This window comes from Pararge aegeria, chromosome Z (assembly GCF_905163445.1).
Source record: "Pararge aegeria chromosome Z, ilParAegt1.1, whole genome shotgun sequence".
NCBI lineage: Eukaryota > Metazoa > Arthropoda > Insecta > Lepidoptera > Nymphalidae > Pararge > Pararge aegeria.
Genome location: NC_053208.1, coordinates 2238983 through 2255383, shown reverse-complemented (window position 1 = coordinate 2255383; position 16401 = coordinate 2238983). Strand labels below are relative to the sequence as shown.

The following is a 16401-nucleotide window of genomic DNA, read 5'->3' as shown; positions in this document are numbered from 1 at the left end:
CCGCAGTGTCGCAGTTCAACATCTACATTCTACAAAATGGCGGAATGATCAATGAAGAATCTTTTTTTTTTATTTATTTTACGGCCATAGATTCAAGTTTTTAAAGGCCTTTCAAAAAACATTACATTTTAGCTTAAAACTAAGTAATTATCATTGTCTTTGAAACATTACAATTAACTTCAATCTAACAATTTTTCTACACTATTACAAATAAAATCAAAAATAGGCTTAAAATATAAGCATTTCTTATAATAAGTCTTTAATGTGGCGGGGAACAAAATTCAAAAATTCAAAATTCATTTATTTCAAGTAGGCCTAATATAAGCACTTTTGAAACGTCAAGTCTGTCTGTGTGTAGTGACTCTACCACCGGTTCGGAAGGCAGATTCTACCGAGAAGAAGCCGGCAAGAAGCTCAGCAGTTGCTCTTTTCCAACATTAACAATAATTTACATTTTACATTGTGAGAGATGAAAGCGGAGCCGGATGCTTCCAAGCAACCTTGTCATTAAGAAATTCATCAATTGTATAATAACCTCGCTGTAATAAATGTGTTTTAACACATTCTTTAAACTTATGCATTGTTAGGTCCAAAATTACCTTAGGAATCATATTATGAAAGAGTTTACTCAGTCCCACAAATGACTTCTGCACCTTTCGCTGACGACATGCAGATGTCACTAATTTATGACCATTTCTTGTAAGTCGACTGTTTATATCCACTTTTTGTTTATAAGGACTAATATGTTGTCTTACAAATACTATACTGTTATAAATATATTGTGAGGCTACCGTAAGGATACTTATTTCTTTAAATTTTTCACGGAGGGATTCACGTGATTTAAGTTTATATATTGACCGTACAGCTCTTTTCTGCAACATGAATGTAGTTTCAATATCAGCAGCTTTGCCCCATAATAAGATCCCGTAAGACATCACACTATGAAAGTACGCAAAGTAAACAAGTCTTGCTGTTTCTACGTCAGTAATCTGTCTAATTTTCCTGACGGCGTAGACAGCCCAGCTTAGTTTACCTGCTAGTGAATCTATATGGGTACCTCACTGAAGCTTACAATCTAAGGTCATGCCCAGAAAAACTGTGGAATCTTCCATTTTTAGTGATTCTCCATTTATTATTATATTTTTATTATCTTTCTTTATATTTGGTAAAATAAATTTCACACACTTAGTTATTTTTGCATTTAAAAGTAAACCAGTGCGTCGCATGCGACATAGCACGGCTTACATCGTCAGAGCACTCGTTTTAAGTTGGTTTTCAGTGTTAATTCTGTCTATTTCACTGACTAATATTAATCTCTGAACATCAAAAGCTGAACAACTGAATAAATTCACGTCAGCCTCCTCATTTTTGCAGTACTTGCATTTTTTTACTTTTATATATATTTATTCTATAAAGGTGTGCTAGCACCAGGCAGTGGCCAAATCTCAGTATATTGATTACGGATGTAAACTTTCTGGACTCACACTTCGTTTTTAAATACCACGGTCGCACTGGCATTTCTGCTTTCTGAATTTCTGCACACCATTTTCCTTTACTTTTAATAGTCTCGTTCCACATTTCACTCCAGAATCGTGTTTGTCTTGTTTTAACTTTGTAACATACATCTGTAATCTGTAAATCACTTGAGCAATAAGCTCATATAAGTTAATTCTTCTCGTAGCCGAATCCACAACTTTATTACCCTCTGTGGGAGGGTACCCATAAAAATCTACATTAATTCCCATTAGATTGAAATTCATTCTATTAATTTGAAAAATTACATAAACTAAGTTATAACTAATATGATCTACACAATTCTAATTTTGAGGCATAAAAAGCAGAACTTACAAATTTCAGATTTGTAGACCCATCTGTATAAATCCTATATAACTCTTGCATTTTTCTTCAATAAACATTAAAAAATCCTCATTAGTTTTAATATCAGTGATTTGTATTCTGTTTTCTAGATTTATTTCATCATAGTGGCAATCATATATATGCCAAACGCCATTTACATTTATATTACTAGCAATACTATACATATATGTCATAACAATTGACAAAGTAGGTTCATTGTTTCATTTCAAGATTCAGTTACTTTTAATAAATTCTGCGGAAGTAATAATTTGTCAACCAAGTAAGCTTTTCGGACAAATAAACACGTCTCACTGATAAAGTAGGGATACAAGTTTCCACTTGATTGGTGTTGAGCGCATTGCTCCACCTATTCCATTCAATCCGTAAACCCATGTTTTGAATAACATCCAGTTTTTTTAACAGTGTTGCATTCGCTTGCATATAAACAAGGTAACTATAAAAACTTAGAAATTCCACTTGTAAGAAATAAGATACAAAACTAAAGTTTGATGCTCACATTAATTTTATTTGTAAAAATGCATTAAGGAGCAGTAATATTGTTAGATGTCTAGCTGGAACTTTTTGGTGTTCGGATACCAAAATTTTAACCATATTATATAAAAGTATAGTTAGAAGTCACTTAGATTATATACAACTTTTTCGGCAATTGGACCTCCAAATACCATGCATAAACTTTTAGATGAAGTAATACTTAATTTTAATGTATTTTTATAATAATTTTGCAACTGATTCAGAGCTTCATTACCAATAGTTTGAGCTAAGTATATCTAAAATAATAAGTCAAAATTGTAGTATTTTTACATTGTTTTTTACAAAGTTTCTTATTTGAGAGGTGTATAAATTGTACAAAATTGGAGATAATATTGCACCTTGCATAAGGCCTTTACTGGTAGAATTAGGTCCATGAAGTATATTATTAAACTTAACATAAAATTGTCTGTTGTATAAAAAATTAAAATTTCAACAATTTTCCAGGAATACCAACTTCATGAAGAGAAATAATGAGCTGGTTTAAGTCAACATTATCATAAGCACTCTCTATATCTAAAAATGTACACACTGCAGTGGATTTGGATGACTGACAGCATCTTAAATCTGTTACAAATGATGCCAAACTTTCTGTTGCACTTCTTACTTTACGGAAACTATATTGAAATTATGGTAATAATAGATTTTTTTCTGTATAGTAATCTAATCTCAATTTCAGCATTTGTTCAAATAATTTTCCTATGCATGATGTCAATGGGGCCCTCATGTAAATAATTTATCGAACAGGCTTAGAACAGGCTGCCTATGCTGTAAAGAAGATAAGCCACCTGACAGACAGAAACTGCTAGGCTAGTCTATGGGGTAATGCTACTGATATTGGCACTATTTTCGTGCTGCAGAAGAAGGCTGTTCGTGCGATCTATAAAATGGGTCCAAGAGAGTCATTGAGAGATAAATTTAAAGATGTTAAAATAATGACACTATAGCCAATACATATTTGAAAATGTATTTTCACAAAAATGTATCAAAATTTAAAAGAAAATGTGACTGCAATAATTTACAATAAATTACTGGTTGATATCTTGGGGATGTCACTAAAGAAGTTCAAAGTTTGTATTAAGCGAAAGCTTATAGAAAAGTCCTATTATAGTATTGAAGATTACGTAAACGATAAAAAAGCTTGGGTGTAAACAATTGCTCTAACCAGGTTGCTTCTTAAATATTTAAATCTAAAAGACAATGTGAGATGGTGATAACAAAAAGAACACCCGGCTAAGTTTGTGTGGGCTGTGTTCTTCTTAGACCAGGGCGCGATTGGAACCCTTGTAGCTTTAGTTTTAAGTTTACGATTGTAGTTATCGCCATCACTACTCACTGCTATGTACACATTTTGTATATAATAACGCATCAAAAGTGCCATCTATGTGCCTATTTGAATAAAGAAATATTTGAAAAAAAAAATGAGATAGCTCTGTAAGAATGACAATCAGATGGAGATTTATCTGGCTTTAAAATTGGTATTATACATTGAATTTTCCAATTCTCTTAAACACTTTAATTGATCCATAGCCTATTAAAAATATCAAGTTTAACTAATTGAGACCTTGCATTTTTCTTCGATAAACATTAAAAAATCCTCATTGGTTCTTTTTGTTTTTCTTTTTGACCTAATTTATGCAACTTGTTACTCATTATATATGGGATGTTATCTAAACCAGGTGTAGTGTTGTGCCTTGACTGAAGTGCTATATTACATTCACTGAAAGTAAATGGCCTTAACAGTAGCATAGACTTGTCAGAAATATTATTATACTCAAAAACAGATGTATTTAAGAATGTATTTTTATTATCCTGCTGAAATTTTGAAATGAAATTTTGGATCCATTCATCATTTTTATGCAATGCTTGGATTCTGATGCGCTTAAACATATTCATGTAATTCCATACCAGAGCAATAGTAGTGTATCTATTAAATTATGAACATAACATATTCCAGCTACTTTTCTTAACATCATTAATAATAATTTTTTTTTTCAATGTGTCCAATTTTTTATAACTAATAAATAAATAAATATACTACGACAATACACACATCGCCATCTAGCCCCAAAGTAAGCGTAGCTTGTGTTATGGGTACTACGATGACTGATGAATATTTTTATAAATAATATACAGATAAACACCCAGACACTGAAAAACTTTCATGTTCATCACACAAACATTTTCGGAATCGAACCCACGGCCTTTGACTCAGAAAGCCGGGTCGCTGCAAACTGCCGATGGCCGATGGGCCGTCAATATAACGTCCATCCATCTTGAATAACTGTAAAGCTTCTTTAGAATTATGAACTGCTGCTCGCAGCTTTCATCCCATCTAGTTTTTACCTCTGTTTTAACTTAAGGTGAGTCCTTTAGTTTATCTAAGTTTTTTCAAAATTTCACAGAATTTATCATACAACTGTAATGGTTCTTGATCCTCATATGTCAAAGATTGAAAGCACTCTTCCGTTTTTGAACAATAATTGGACCAATCGCCTTTATGAAATAAAAATTTCTCTACTTTGTCATTAACTAAATATTTGGATGGATGAATGAATGTTGGGTAGTGGTAGCTACTTAAAGGATCATCACCTACTGACCATTAACACAGGGGGCAAGTGCAGGGCTAACCCCTGTAACATCAAGACTGTTTAGTATTTGGTCTTTGCACAGTAGTAGGTAAATCTGTGTTTAACATTCAGGTCTTGATCATCAAAAATTTCAAATAATGTTTTACCCCTTGAATTTTTAAAATGACACCCAAATCCAATGTGATGTGCATTAAAATCTCCTGATACTGTACAAGGCTTTGGTAAGTCTGCAATAATTTTTTTAAGTTTATACTATAATTTTTATTCTCATTTTTAGGTGGACAGTAAACACAAAGGATACACCATACCAACGTTAGTTTCTAATGAAATTGATATGGACTGAACATCTTGATAAAATGTTGTTGATAATAACTTGTATTGTATGTATTTTTTAATAAAATACCTACACCATCATGTTTGTTTTTTGCATTTTTCCCTTTAAAATTGTTATAGTAAGAGGTCTAAATCAAACCATTATTGGAAGATGACTGGATTATTTATTGAATAACCTTAAGGCCTACCCTTATAATTATTCATCGTATCGTATTGCATCGTTTCCTTGACTTGGTATTTTCATCAAAATCAAATGTTGCCTATTACGTCTATAAACGCCACCGTTTTCAGTTTGTACCCAATACGATCGTTTTTCCTGTGCTGGACGCAAAATACAAGACTTGACCCATATTTTATTTTGTTTCATTCGAACCGAATCGTTTTCAGATAATGGTATTAAACTTTTAGTTCCTCGGTCATTAGTGTTCTTTCAGCACGATTGTCTACCATTAACTGCGGATTAACAGTTTTAGGTTTTAACTGAGAATTTCCAGAGAGCAAACGAGTATTTAACCGACGACTTATTTCGAAAATTTAATAGCGAAAGTTTCCAGTCTTCGCCACTTTCGTTGACTTACACATCATAGCTTTTATAGTCCGAACGTTCCGTTCCGCGAGCCCGTTGTACCGGGGATACAACGGAGAACTCGTTACATGTGTGAAATTGTTCCGAGCAGAATTGGCCAGCATTGTCAGTCACGAGCCTTTTTGGAATTCCAAATCTACTAAAAATATCTCTGAATACATTTATAACTGACGCACTAGTTAAATTGGAAAGATTAACAACTTCGACAAATTTAGAATAATAATCTACTACGAGTAAATAGTATTTATTTTGCAACTCAAATATGTCTGCCGCTAAGACTTCCCACGGCAGCGCCGGCACGGGGTGCGGCGCAAACGGCTCCCGAGGGCTGGCCACGCGGTGCCGCTGACACGTGTCGCAGTCCTGCACCGCGTGCTGGATGTCAGTGCTCATCCCGGGCCACCACATGACGTCACGGGCACGACGTTGACATTTTTCCACGCCCATGTGGCCTTCGTGAATACGCTTCACCATTTCCTTTCAAAGTGCAGACGGCATGCCGACTCGATTGTTTCTTTTGTAATATTCACCGACCGCTCTCAATGTTTCATCTTTTCCAGTTTCTTCTCGTATTTTATTTATCATTTCGGGGTTAGCTTCCACATTCTCATAAAGGGTGTTCACGTGCACCATCACATCTATACAAATGTTCTCATCGGACCCCTGCTCTGTCGCAGCTCGGGATAAAGTGTCCGCTATAAATAACATTTTTCCCGGTTTATACTGTAACTTAATGCAATAATGTTGCAATTTTAACAACATTCGTTGAAGACGAGCTGGTGCCTCATTTAAAGATTTTTTTTAAAATTGACTTAAGTAGTTTATGATCACTTTCCACTGTAACTTTGTTATGCCCGTAAATATATAGATGAAACCGCATGCACCCAAAGACGACCGCGAGCAATTCCTTCTCGATCTGCGCCCAGCGCTTCTCCGTGGCGGTGAGCGTGCGCGCCGCGTACGCCACGGGCCGGCCGCCCTGCAGTAGGCACGCGCCAGGCCCGCGCGCGCTTGCGTCCACAGACACTGTCACCGCCTCTTCGGGTTTGTAATATTTCAATACTGGAGCCGTGCTGATTTTAGATTTTAATAAGTTAAAAGCGTTATCATAATAGTCTGACCACTCAAAATTAATAATTTTACCCAATAATTTACGCAACGGTGCCGAAAGTTCCGAGTACCGGGGTATGAATCTAGACAAATAATTTGTAACTCCTAGAAATCGCTCTAATTCTTTTTTATCCGTCGGTTTCTGCATATTTTCGATGGCACTTATTTTGTTTTTATCAGGCGATATACCCGTCGACTTAAATATATGACCTTAAAGTTGCCTGACTAACCCCAAAGACAATTTATTTTTATTGAACACCACTATCGACTGCTCTTCTCATTACTTCTATCATCTATGAAAACTTCCACATCTTCCATTTTATATATTTTAAACATTTCATTATGAAATATCTCAGGAGCACAATTAATTACAAAAGGCATCCGTAAAAATCTATATCTTCCATACGGCGTTGAAAAAGTACACAACTAAGATCTAAATTCCTCTAACTTAATCATCCAAAACCCATTCATTGCGTCACATTTCGAAAAATATTTTGCTCCTGAAAGATTACTCGCCATTTCGTCTAACGTGGGCAACTGAAAATGGCTCCGTTTGATGGCCTGATTTAAATTGCGAGGATCTAAACAAACGCGAAGTTTTTTATTCGGTTTTTCGACAATGACAATTTTCAACACCCAATCTGTAGGCCCATCTTCTTTTTTAATAATATTTAATTTTACCATGTTGTCCAATTCTTCTTTTAAACGAGGCCGCAATTTCATTGGTATCGCGAGGCGCTCACAACGGGTAATATCGCTTTATCAACAACTATTTTACAAATAGTAGGCAGGCAACCTATACTTTCAAATACCGATTCATATTTCTCAAGTTCCAAAGACACTTGGTGCAATCTTGCAATTAATTTCAAAGTTACACATTAAGCCAAGTAAATTATTACAATAATTATAATCTAGAACGTAAATTTTTTCACAGCATTTCTGTTTATTATAATTTAACAACCCATTAAAATATCCAATCACAGGCAGCATATTTTTTCTAATTTCTCTTAATACGGTAATGCACTTAATTAGCTTAGACTTATCAAAACCGGCTTTTTCATATGAGGCTTCGGACGGATGCTTCTGCCCCACTATCTAATTTAAATCGTACAAAGATGCCGTTTACTTCTAGTCTTACACCATGAACCATACATTTCATTTGAAGCTTCGATCGTAATATTGTGCATGAGAAGCTCTCGTCGTACTCATCCTGACACTCGTCTAGCATCTCTGGGTCCTCTACTACCTCGCACGCAACCCGCACGCGACGAAATTTGGCAAAATCTATCGCACCTAAAACACTTCACCGAATACGCAGGGCAACGCATACTTTCACTATTCCGTAACCCACACTTTCCGCAAGCACTATCACTGACACGCCGATACGAAGACTCCGCCGGGCCCCGCCGGCCCCGCCAGCCGGCACGAGCAGCGCCCGCAGGCGCCGGGGCGGCGGCCGGAGGCCGGGCACGCTGCTGCACGTGCTCGAGCGCCGCGGCCGGACCCGCAGGAGCGCGCGAGGCGCACGCCGCCGCCTGCTTGCCCGCTCGCTCGGCCGCTCGACACCAGGCACTGGCCTCCTCCAATGTTATTGACGATCTCGCTAATAGCTTCTCCCTCATGTGGACATCTTTTAGTCCACGTATCAACTGCGTCGATACGAGACATTTTTTCAAAGATCTAAATTCACAGCTTTTACTAATTTTTTTCAATAAGCCTAAATATTTTTCAAAATTATTTTCATTCTGATAGGTTTCAAAAAACGTATGTCTCTCGTAGTTGACGTTTTTCTTAGGATCGCAATACTCACTATACTTTTCACATATCTTTTTATAATCATCTTTATCATGTTCGGCGAAATCGAGTTCTTCTAGAACTTCCCGCCCGTACTGGCCTAAGCAGTGCATAAACAAACCATATTTTTCTTTATTAGTCGCTTTATCCTTGCCCGTGGCAATCAAAAAGTATTCAAATGCATTTTTCCATTCTTTCCAATTCGTAGCTAAGTTGCCATCTTGTTGCAACGGGGCTGGCTGTTGAATCGCTGCGTAAACGCCATCTCCTCGACTTTGCATAGGTTAAGATATTTTGCAATCCTTCAGAGTATTAATTATCGTGATAAACTCACTATTTTATCACGATCACTAATGTATATTTCCACACCTGACACCATGTTATAGTAAGAGGTCTAAATGAAACCATTATTGGAAGATGACTGGATTATTTATTGAATAACCTTAAGGCCTACCCTTAATAAGTATTTTATTGTAATAATACCCACAACAATATCCTGTAAATTTAATAAGATTGCTGGTATTTTTTAACCAGGTCTCATTTAATAGTAGTATATCAATATTATTCTGTTTCAAATATGACTTTAGTAAAAGTTTTTTGTTATTTATACATATGAATATTATGTTATATTTATTTATATGAATATTATGTTGCACAATAGTTAAATAGTCCATTATATTTTAATTAAATGTTTTAAGAATGTATCTTTAACTTGCAAGGATTACTGGATATCAGTAAGCATATTGCACCGAACGCGTGCAAGAAGCAAAGATGCCATACGCTCCCCAGGTGCTGAAATGGTGTCCCTGCCACACGCAGCTCGCAACTAGGCGGACACACGATATGACACGACACACGACTTATGTGAAGAGATACATATATAGTGAAAAACCTAGTCGATAATAATTATGGTTTATTCTGGTGGCCGGTACATGGGTGAGCTAAATAAAACGAGTTAACTATAATTGTCATTAACAAACGCTGTAGCCGGCTTTCTCCAACAATGCCCGCGGTAACCGTTTGTTCTCATTCCTCCGTCCTTTCAACTAACTCTTTGTAAAAAATAAAGGTGATTGGTTGTTAAGATACCGCGTGAAGGAACGGCAAACAAATTAACAAACACACTTATTAGTACGGAAGTAAGGACTAGCTATTGCCCGTTTTCTCCGTCCGAGATGATAATATATTACTCTAACAACAATCCCTCGGTAACCGTTAAATTTCCTTGTACAAAACGTATTACTCTACGTCCTTTCAACTAACTCTATGCCAAAAATAAAATTGATTGTTTGCTTATGTATGATGTGAAGGAACAAACAAAGAAACACGCATTTATAAAATTATGGTTAGAATTATGTTGAGTCGTGCCTACCTGCCTACCTGCCTACCTTTGAGAAGCAAGTAAAAAAACATTACCTGCTTTACAAAGGTACAAAAGGTGGTTTATCCAGTAATGCTCCTATTATCACGTAGAGCATGGGGGGAACCTGGGGGGGAGTTGTGGAGACCAGCTGCACAACACATGCGCTTTGCACTACCTATAAATGTTTCATAGAGGTGTCTTGAGTACGTAAAGTGATAACGCTCTCGCAGTGTAACTGTCCGTAGGAATTTTTGCTTATTTATGCGGTGTCCAGTCTGAAGGAAGTGGGTGTCGGTGTAATAGTAAGCACATGAGGCTTCACTTTGCTTGCTTGCTCTTGCTTCACAAAGGGGTGTTCCTTTCATGCCGAAGTGTTGCTCTGTTTATAAATTCACTTTCATCAAATCAACCGAGTGACGTCCACTGCTGCATAGGTCCCTTGTAGGGCGTTCCAAACTCCACGATTCTGGGCTTCGCTTGATGTCGTCTGTCCACCTGGTTGTGGGTCGACCGATCCGTAAGTCATCACTGGCAATACGCACTGTTCGAAGACTGCGGTCTTCAGGCACTGAGGGATTTCGGACGAAAAGATGTCACGAAGTTTCCCGAACGCTGCTCGAGCTGAATTCACTTTACCCAATGTTAAACAAGTAAAAACCATCGTACACCTAAAAAATGAGGAATTGGATAGTACCTATTAATAATAAAATATTTATTAACAACAATAAATAAATTACAACGCTACAACAAGAGAACGTATGTTGCTTCGTTGTGGTCAACGGGTCACCTACTCAGGTCTGTGCCGCAGCACCATGGCAATAACTGCCAAGGAATACTGCAACGCTGATTTTCAGTAGGGACCAAAGGTCACGGGTTTACGCGGACAGGCAGCGACATGGTCTGACGTAGTGTTTGTATACTCTATGGGCTATGGGTATGTTATTGATAAATAACAAATATAATACAAACACTACGTCCTTATAACTTAACAATAATTACAAACAAAGTAAAGTATCTAAATAGAAAAAGAAAAAGTATATAATAGAAATATATATATATTAATATTCTTTTTAGAAATAATATATATTAATATATATATATATATATATATATATATCTAATAGAAAAAGTATCTAAATACTTGGACCTTGCTCACGAGATTACCGCCATGTGGAATGTTGAGTCGACCGTTGTTGTTCCGATCGTCGTTTCAGTCAATGGTCTTCTCGCGAAAAGCTTCGACCAACATCTCAAGAAGCTTTCGCTTGGTTGTTGGATCAAAGGTCGGATACAGTAGTTCTTGAAACGGCGCGTATTGTGAGGAGTTTCCTCACTCTGGAGCCCTGACCACCGGTTGCTTGGGTATTCAAAAGCCCCGCAAGCGGAGGGTGGAAGTTTTTTTTTTTATAAATTTTTAATAGTGTTTTTTAATTTATTTTTAAGCATTGTTAATAATTTAAAAAAAAAAAAGAAAAATAATAAATGATAGAATAAAAAAAAATTACAATCATAAATTTAGGTCTACAATTAATAAAAAAAAAAACAAAATTAATACGAGAAAATTAATTAATAAGATCTGGTTGAAACAACAATATTTCTAGGTATAACGTTTGATGCTAAACTTCAATGGGGCCCCTCATAAATAGTTTATCGAACAGTCTTAGCCCTGCAGTACACGCGGTAAATAACAGATATAGAAACTGCCAGGCCTGTTACTTTCAGTAATGTTTAATGTTTATGCACAGCCCATACGGCATATTATTATGGAGTAATGCTGACTTCGGAGGGCCGAGTTGGAATCCCAGCACGCACCTCTAAGTTATTAGCATTTTAAGTAATTAAAATATCACTTGCTTCAACGGTGAAGGAAAACATCGTAAGGAAACCTGCATGCCTGAGAATTTTACATAATTTCTGTCTGTGGAGTCCACCAATCCGCACTGGGTAAGTTAAGGTAAGTTCTCATTGTGGGATGAGATCCGTGCTCTGTAGAGGGCCGGTAATGGGTCGATGTGATTATGTGATGATGCTGATGATATTGATTCTACTTGTTTTTGTACTGTTCGTGCAATACCTATATAAAATTGGCCCAAGGGAGTCTAAGAGATAAATTTAAAGAAGCTAAAATTATGACGACGCATAATCAATATATATATTTAATTTAAAATATTTAGGTACATAAATATATTTACACTAATTAAAAAAGTGTTTCTAAAGAGAAAGCATTGTTAATATTAGAAGTAAAAAATAACTTGTAGTGCAGTTTACTAGGCTGCATAAAATTAGTAACACAATTAAGGGTGATTGTAAATCATTTTATAACAAATTACGAGATGAAATCCTTGGGATGTCTCTCAATAAGTTCGAAGTTTAAATAAAACGTAAGCTTATAGAAAAATTCTTGTGTAAGATTAAACATAACATGTATGATAAAATAAGCTTGGGTATGAATTGACTAAGTATTAATTCGACTATGAGATAGTGATAACAAAAAAAAACCTGGCTAAGTTTGTTGTGGACTGCTCCTAGACCGTAGCACGTTTGGAACCCTCCTAGCTTTAGTTTTAAGTTAACGAATGTAGTTATCACAATCACCTAACATTAGTGGTAACATGTTGTATGTTTCGACGCTTCATAGTTGCCTGTGATAGATAAGTTCTACATGAATAAATGGTTTTCCACTTAGCACGAAATACTTGGTCTTACGTCATAATTTGCTTAGGTACTTAATTTAAAGAGTACTAATGCCCATTTTCACTAGGAATAAGGCAATACCAAAATAAGTAACGCCTAATCTAAGGGGATTCCTAGGCATACACCAACCGTAAAGAAATAGTTATCACCTGAGAGTTGGTAAAACGACGTGTTTCTACATCGAATGCGTAATGGTTATTAGGCATTCGATTTAGGGAATGCCTAAGTTTAGTGAAAACAAGCATAAAGCAGTGGTAGGGTAATAAAAAGGCATCGTATTGTCACCAAAATTTTAATAAGAAATATCGCTTCAACTATTGGAAAATTATTTTTGATCAATGCTTCCCGGAAAAAGCAATGAGTAATAAAATATATATATAATGTATAAAAATAAAAACATTTTGGTACAACAATATTTGTATTAATAGTATATAGCTATGTCAAGGAAACCGTTTAGCTGAAGTTGTTGTATTTAAGGCACGCCACGGCTAGCAGAGGCAGGGGATAAAAATTACGTATATACCCTGACAAGGGATGAAATTTACATGTACACCGTCCAAAGATGTAATTTTGTCTTTTTCTTTAAGAATAAATAAATATACTACACAAATACACGCATCGCCATCTAGCCTCGTCTTATGGGTACTAATATGACTGCTGAATATTTTTATGAATAACATACATTAATAACTATAACATACAGATAAACAACCAGGCACTGAAAAACATTAATGTTGAACACACAAACATTTTCCAGTTGTGGAGTCGAACCCACGACCTGGGACTCAGAAAGCAGGATGCCCACTGCACCAATCGGCCGTATAAGAAAACACCATGCCCATGCTAAAATGAACGTTACCTCCGAGGATAAACGGTCTTCGTGAAATAGAATACTGTAATACATTTAATTAAATCCCTGTTTGTGCGCAAATTAAATATTATAGATGCGAAGACAAATAAAATTCGACTAACAATAACACTCATTAATTAATATAGTTAACTTAATTAATAAAAAATCTTTAATCCTTCAGTCATAATCGTAATTCAAAACACTGTACATGCATAGTAGTAACATAATAAAATAAAATATAGGTATTTTGCACGCCAAATACTAGATGATAAATTATACTCGTGAATTCTCAGTCTCTGACATTCAAGTATTATTAAACTTACAACCGCAATTCGTGACATGATACTTGCATAAATTAGTGTCCAATTTGACAGTAAACTTCAGTATCAGTCAAATATTGTCACGAAAGGGTGATACCAAAAGCTTTTATAATATTTATATAAGTTTTAAATTTATATTATATCTATTGTAGGAGAAGGAATATTGCGATTTCACTAATTGAACGAAGAACAATTCCCTCGCAGGAATGTATTTGGTTTACCAAGAATTGAAACGAATAAAATAGCTGTTAACTTTAAAACAAGCTATTTGGGTTAATCACGGATTTGCCACGGATAAATGTTCACGTTTACAGCGAAAGAAAATGATATACGAATAATATCTGGAACTGATGCTGTGATACAATCCAGTCAGTAGGTACATTGATATGGTAAAGTTTTTAAGTGTGGATTTTTTCAAGTTCAGTATTATTTTTCCAGTTTTTTTTTCGTAGTCGGTTGTTTTGCTAAGCGGTTTGCTTTTTGTGCCACATTATAAATATGTCTATTGTAATGTTACATGCAGATTGCTGGAACGAATTATAAATCACACTGTATGTTTGTCTCTTAACTCACGCCTTAGTTCGAGCCACGCTCCTGTTTAAGATTTTTTCATCTATATTTGGCGCATGAAGTACCGTAATCACAATTTAAGCACCACTTTCAGGACGGATTTCAATGGACGGACGTTGCAGATCAATAATGCTCGACCACGTACACATTTTAAAATAATGTGCCTATATTTGAGCAACTCTGCTTTGTATCTGGGTCACTAGAAGCTGCCAGTATAGAAGAAAGAAGCAGCTCAAATGGAGACAGTGGTGCTAATTTGGTTGTACATAAATCTGTTAACCAAAATAATATAAAGCTATCCTTTTTAACAGTGGACGTTGTGAAAAGCATAGCACTATTTTGTGTACTCTCACTTTAGTTTTGTGTACAAGCGAATCAGCACTTTATCTTTATTAATATAATTTCATTAAAATTCATCTAAAATATATTATTATCTAAGAACTTATTTAGACTATATCGAAACCATGAAGTTATTGGATATGTATATTCGAGTTTATTCATTATGTTGACGTCGTGTTGGCCTTAATATAGGCCGAAATTCTCTGACATACAAATTTGCTATTATTGACGACAAAAGATTTTTATCGTTGATATGTAGATGATGCTATGTCGTTGAAAAACTGTCAGTTGTTTTATGCGGCATAATATTTAATGAGATTCCTGCCAGACAGCGTTCTTGGTAAAGCTTAAATATATCCATGAATATAAACACGCAATTATGTGAGTGAGCTCACACATTTCACTATACCCAATTCGAAGACACAATATTTCCCAAATGTGAAATTAGGTATGATAAATCTAACGACTTAAATCCTCGTTCATAAGAGGTGTGTGAAGCGGTGTCAAGTTTAAAGTCTTCTTCTTATTTTGGGAAAATATTTCACCATAGACAAAGGAAACTTTAGTTTTGAAATTCTATTGCAGTGTCAGTAAAACTGCATCTATTTTTGATGTGATAACGAATATATTGATGAACGCCGGCTGCATGCACGAAAAAGCATGGAACAAGCAATAGAGCCGGCTGGTGACGCATGTTTTCTTATGCCGTTATTACAGAATTAAGAACAGACAGAATCCTCATTCAGCTAGCATGCAATGCATTGTGTCCAAAAACAGAGAAGACGCTCCGAGCACGTCTCACTTCACACACGCGGAATGTTGCTAGCTCACAAACGTTTCTCATTTTCTCCATTTTATGGTAAACGTTCTGAACATTAGAGGTAACTTAATTAGTGCCAACTGCTAAATGAATGAAGTAACTAACTAAAGTTGAGTGTTTTTCGATGCTTCAATATTAGTCGTGTACACGGTTTCTGTAGGTTCTTAATTCTGTGGACGTTATCACGTAAAATTATCGCTCGAAAACCGACTTTACGGACATGCATTTTTTTATATCTGCCCCCTAGTGTCACTTGTCAAGTCAACAAACTTAACTTTGGAGTGAATCTTTCGACGTCATGCTAAAAGAACAGATTTACACTTACGTAATACGTTGACGTGACGTTAGTTTTCAGAAAAAAACTACACTAATGCTACAGGACCTGTATTACAAAACTTTGATTAGGATAAATAATCACAATCGTTATCTTATACTACATACTACAGATACTAGTGGCATTTGTCGCCAGTCTTGAACAGTTCTTTGACACCCTGGAGTAATAATTATTAACTACGTAAGTTCAAGAGTAGGATTTCTTGCTTGTACAAGACAGTTACGGAATTTTCGAGATTCATAATGGTTGGTTAAGCTGTTGTGAGTAAAGTTAATTTCAATATCTAAATGA

General features: G+C 35.6%; 1 protein-coding gene and 1 long non-coding RNA gene across 2 annotated transcripts; one reads left to right on the top strand and one right to left on the bottom strand.

Moving 5' to 3' along the window:
• The first annotated feature begins 2060 nt into the window (after nucleotides 1–2060).
• LOC120636298 lies at nucleotides 2061–5411 on the top strand. Its single transcript, XR_005659364.1, has 3 exons — nucleotides 2061–2307; nucleotides 2854–3039; nucleotides 5275–5411. It is a non-coding gene; the product is annotated as an uncharacterized LOC120636298 (long non-coding RNA).
• Nucleotides 5412–5904: 493 nt separating this feature from the next.
• Nucleotides 5905–6390, bottom strand: LOC120636332 (uncharacterized protein K02A2.6-like). The gene has a single exon (XM_039907761.1). The coding sequence runs from the start codon at nucleotides 6388–6390 to the stop codon at nucleotides 5905–5907; it is 486 nt and encodes a 161-aa protein (XP_039763695.1).
• Between the last annotated feature and the right edge of the window lie 10011 nt (nucleotides 6391–16401).

Bases quoted from the DNA above. Each gene is read 5' to 3' on its own strand.
- LOC120636332 (XM_039907761.1), bottom strand. From the start codon at position 6,390: ATGGTGAAGCGTATTCACGAAGGCCACATGGGCGTGGAAAAATGTCAA.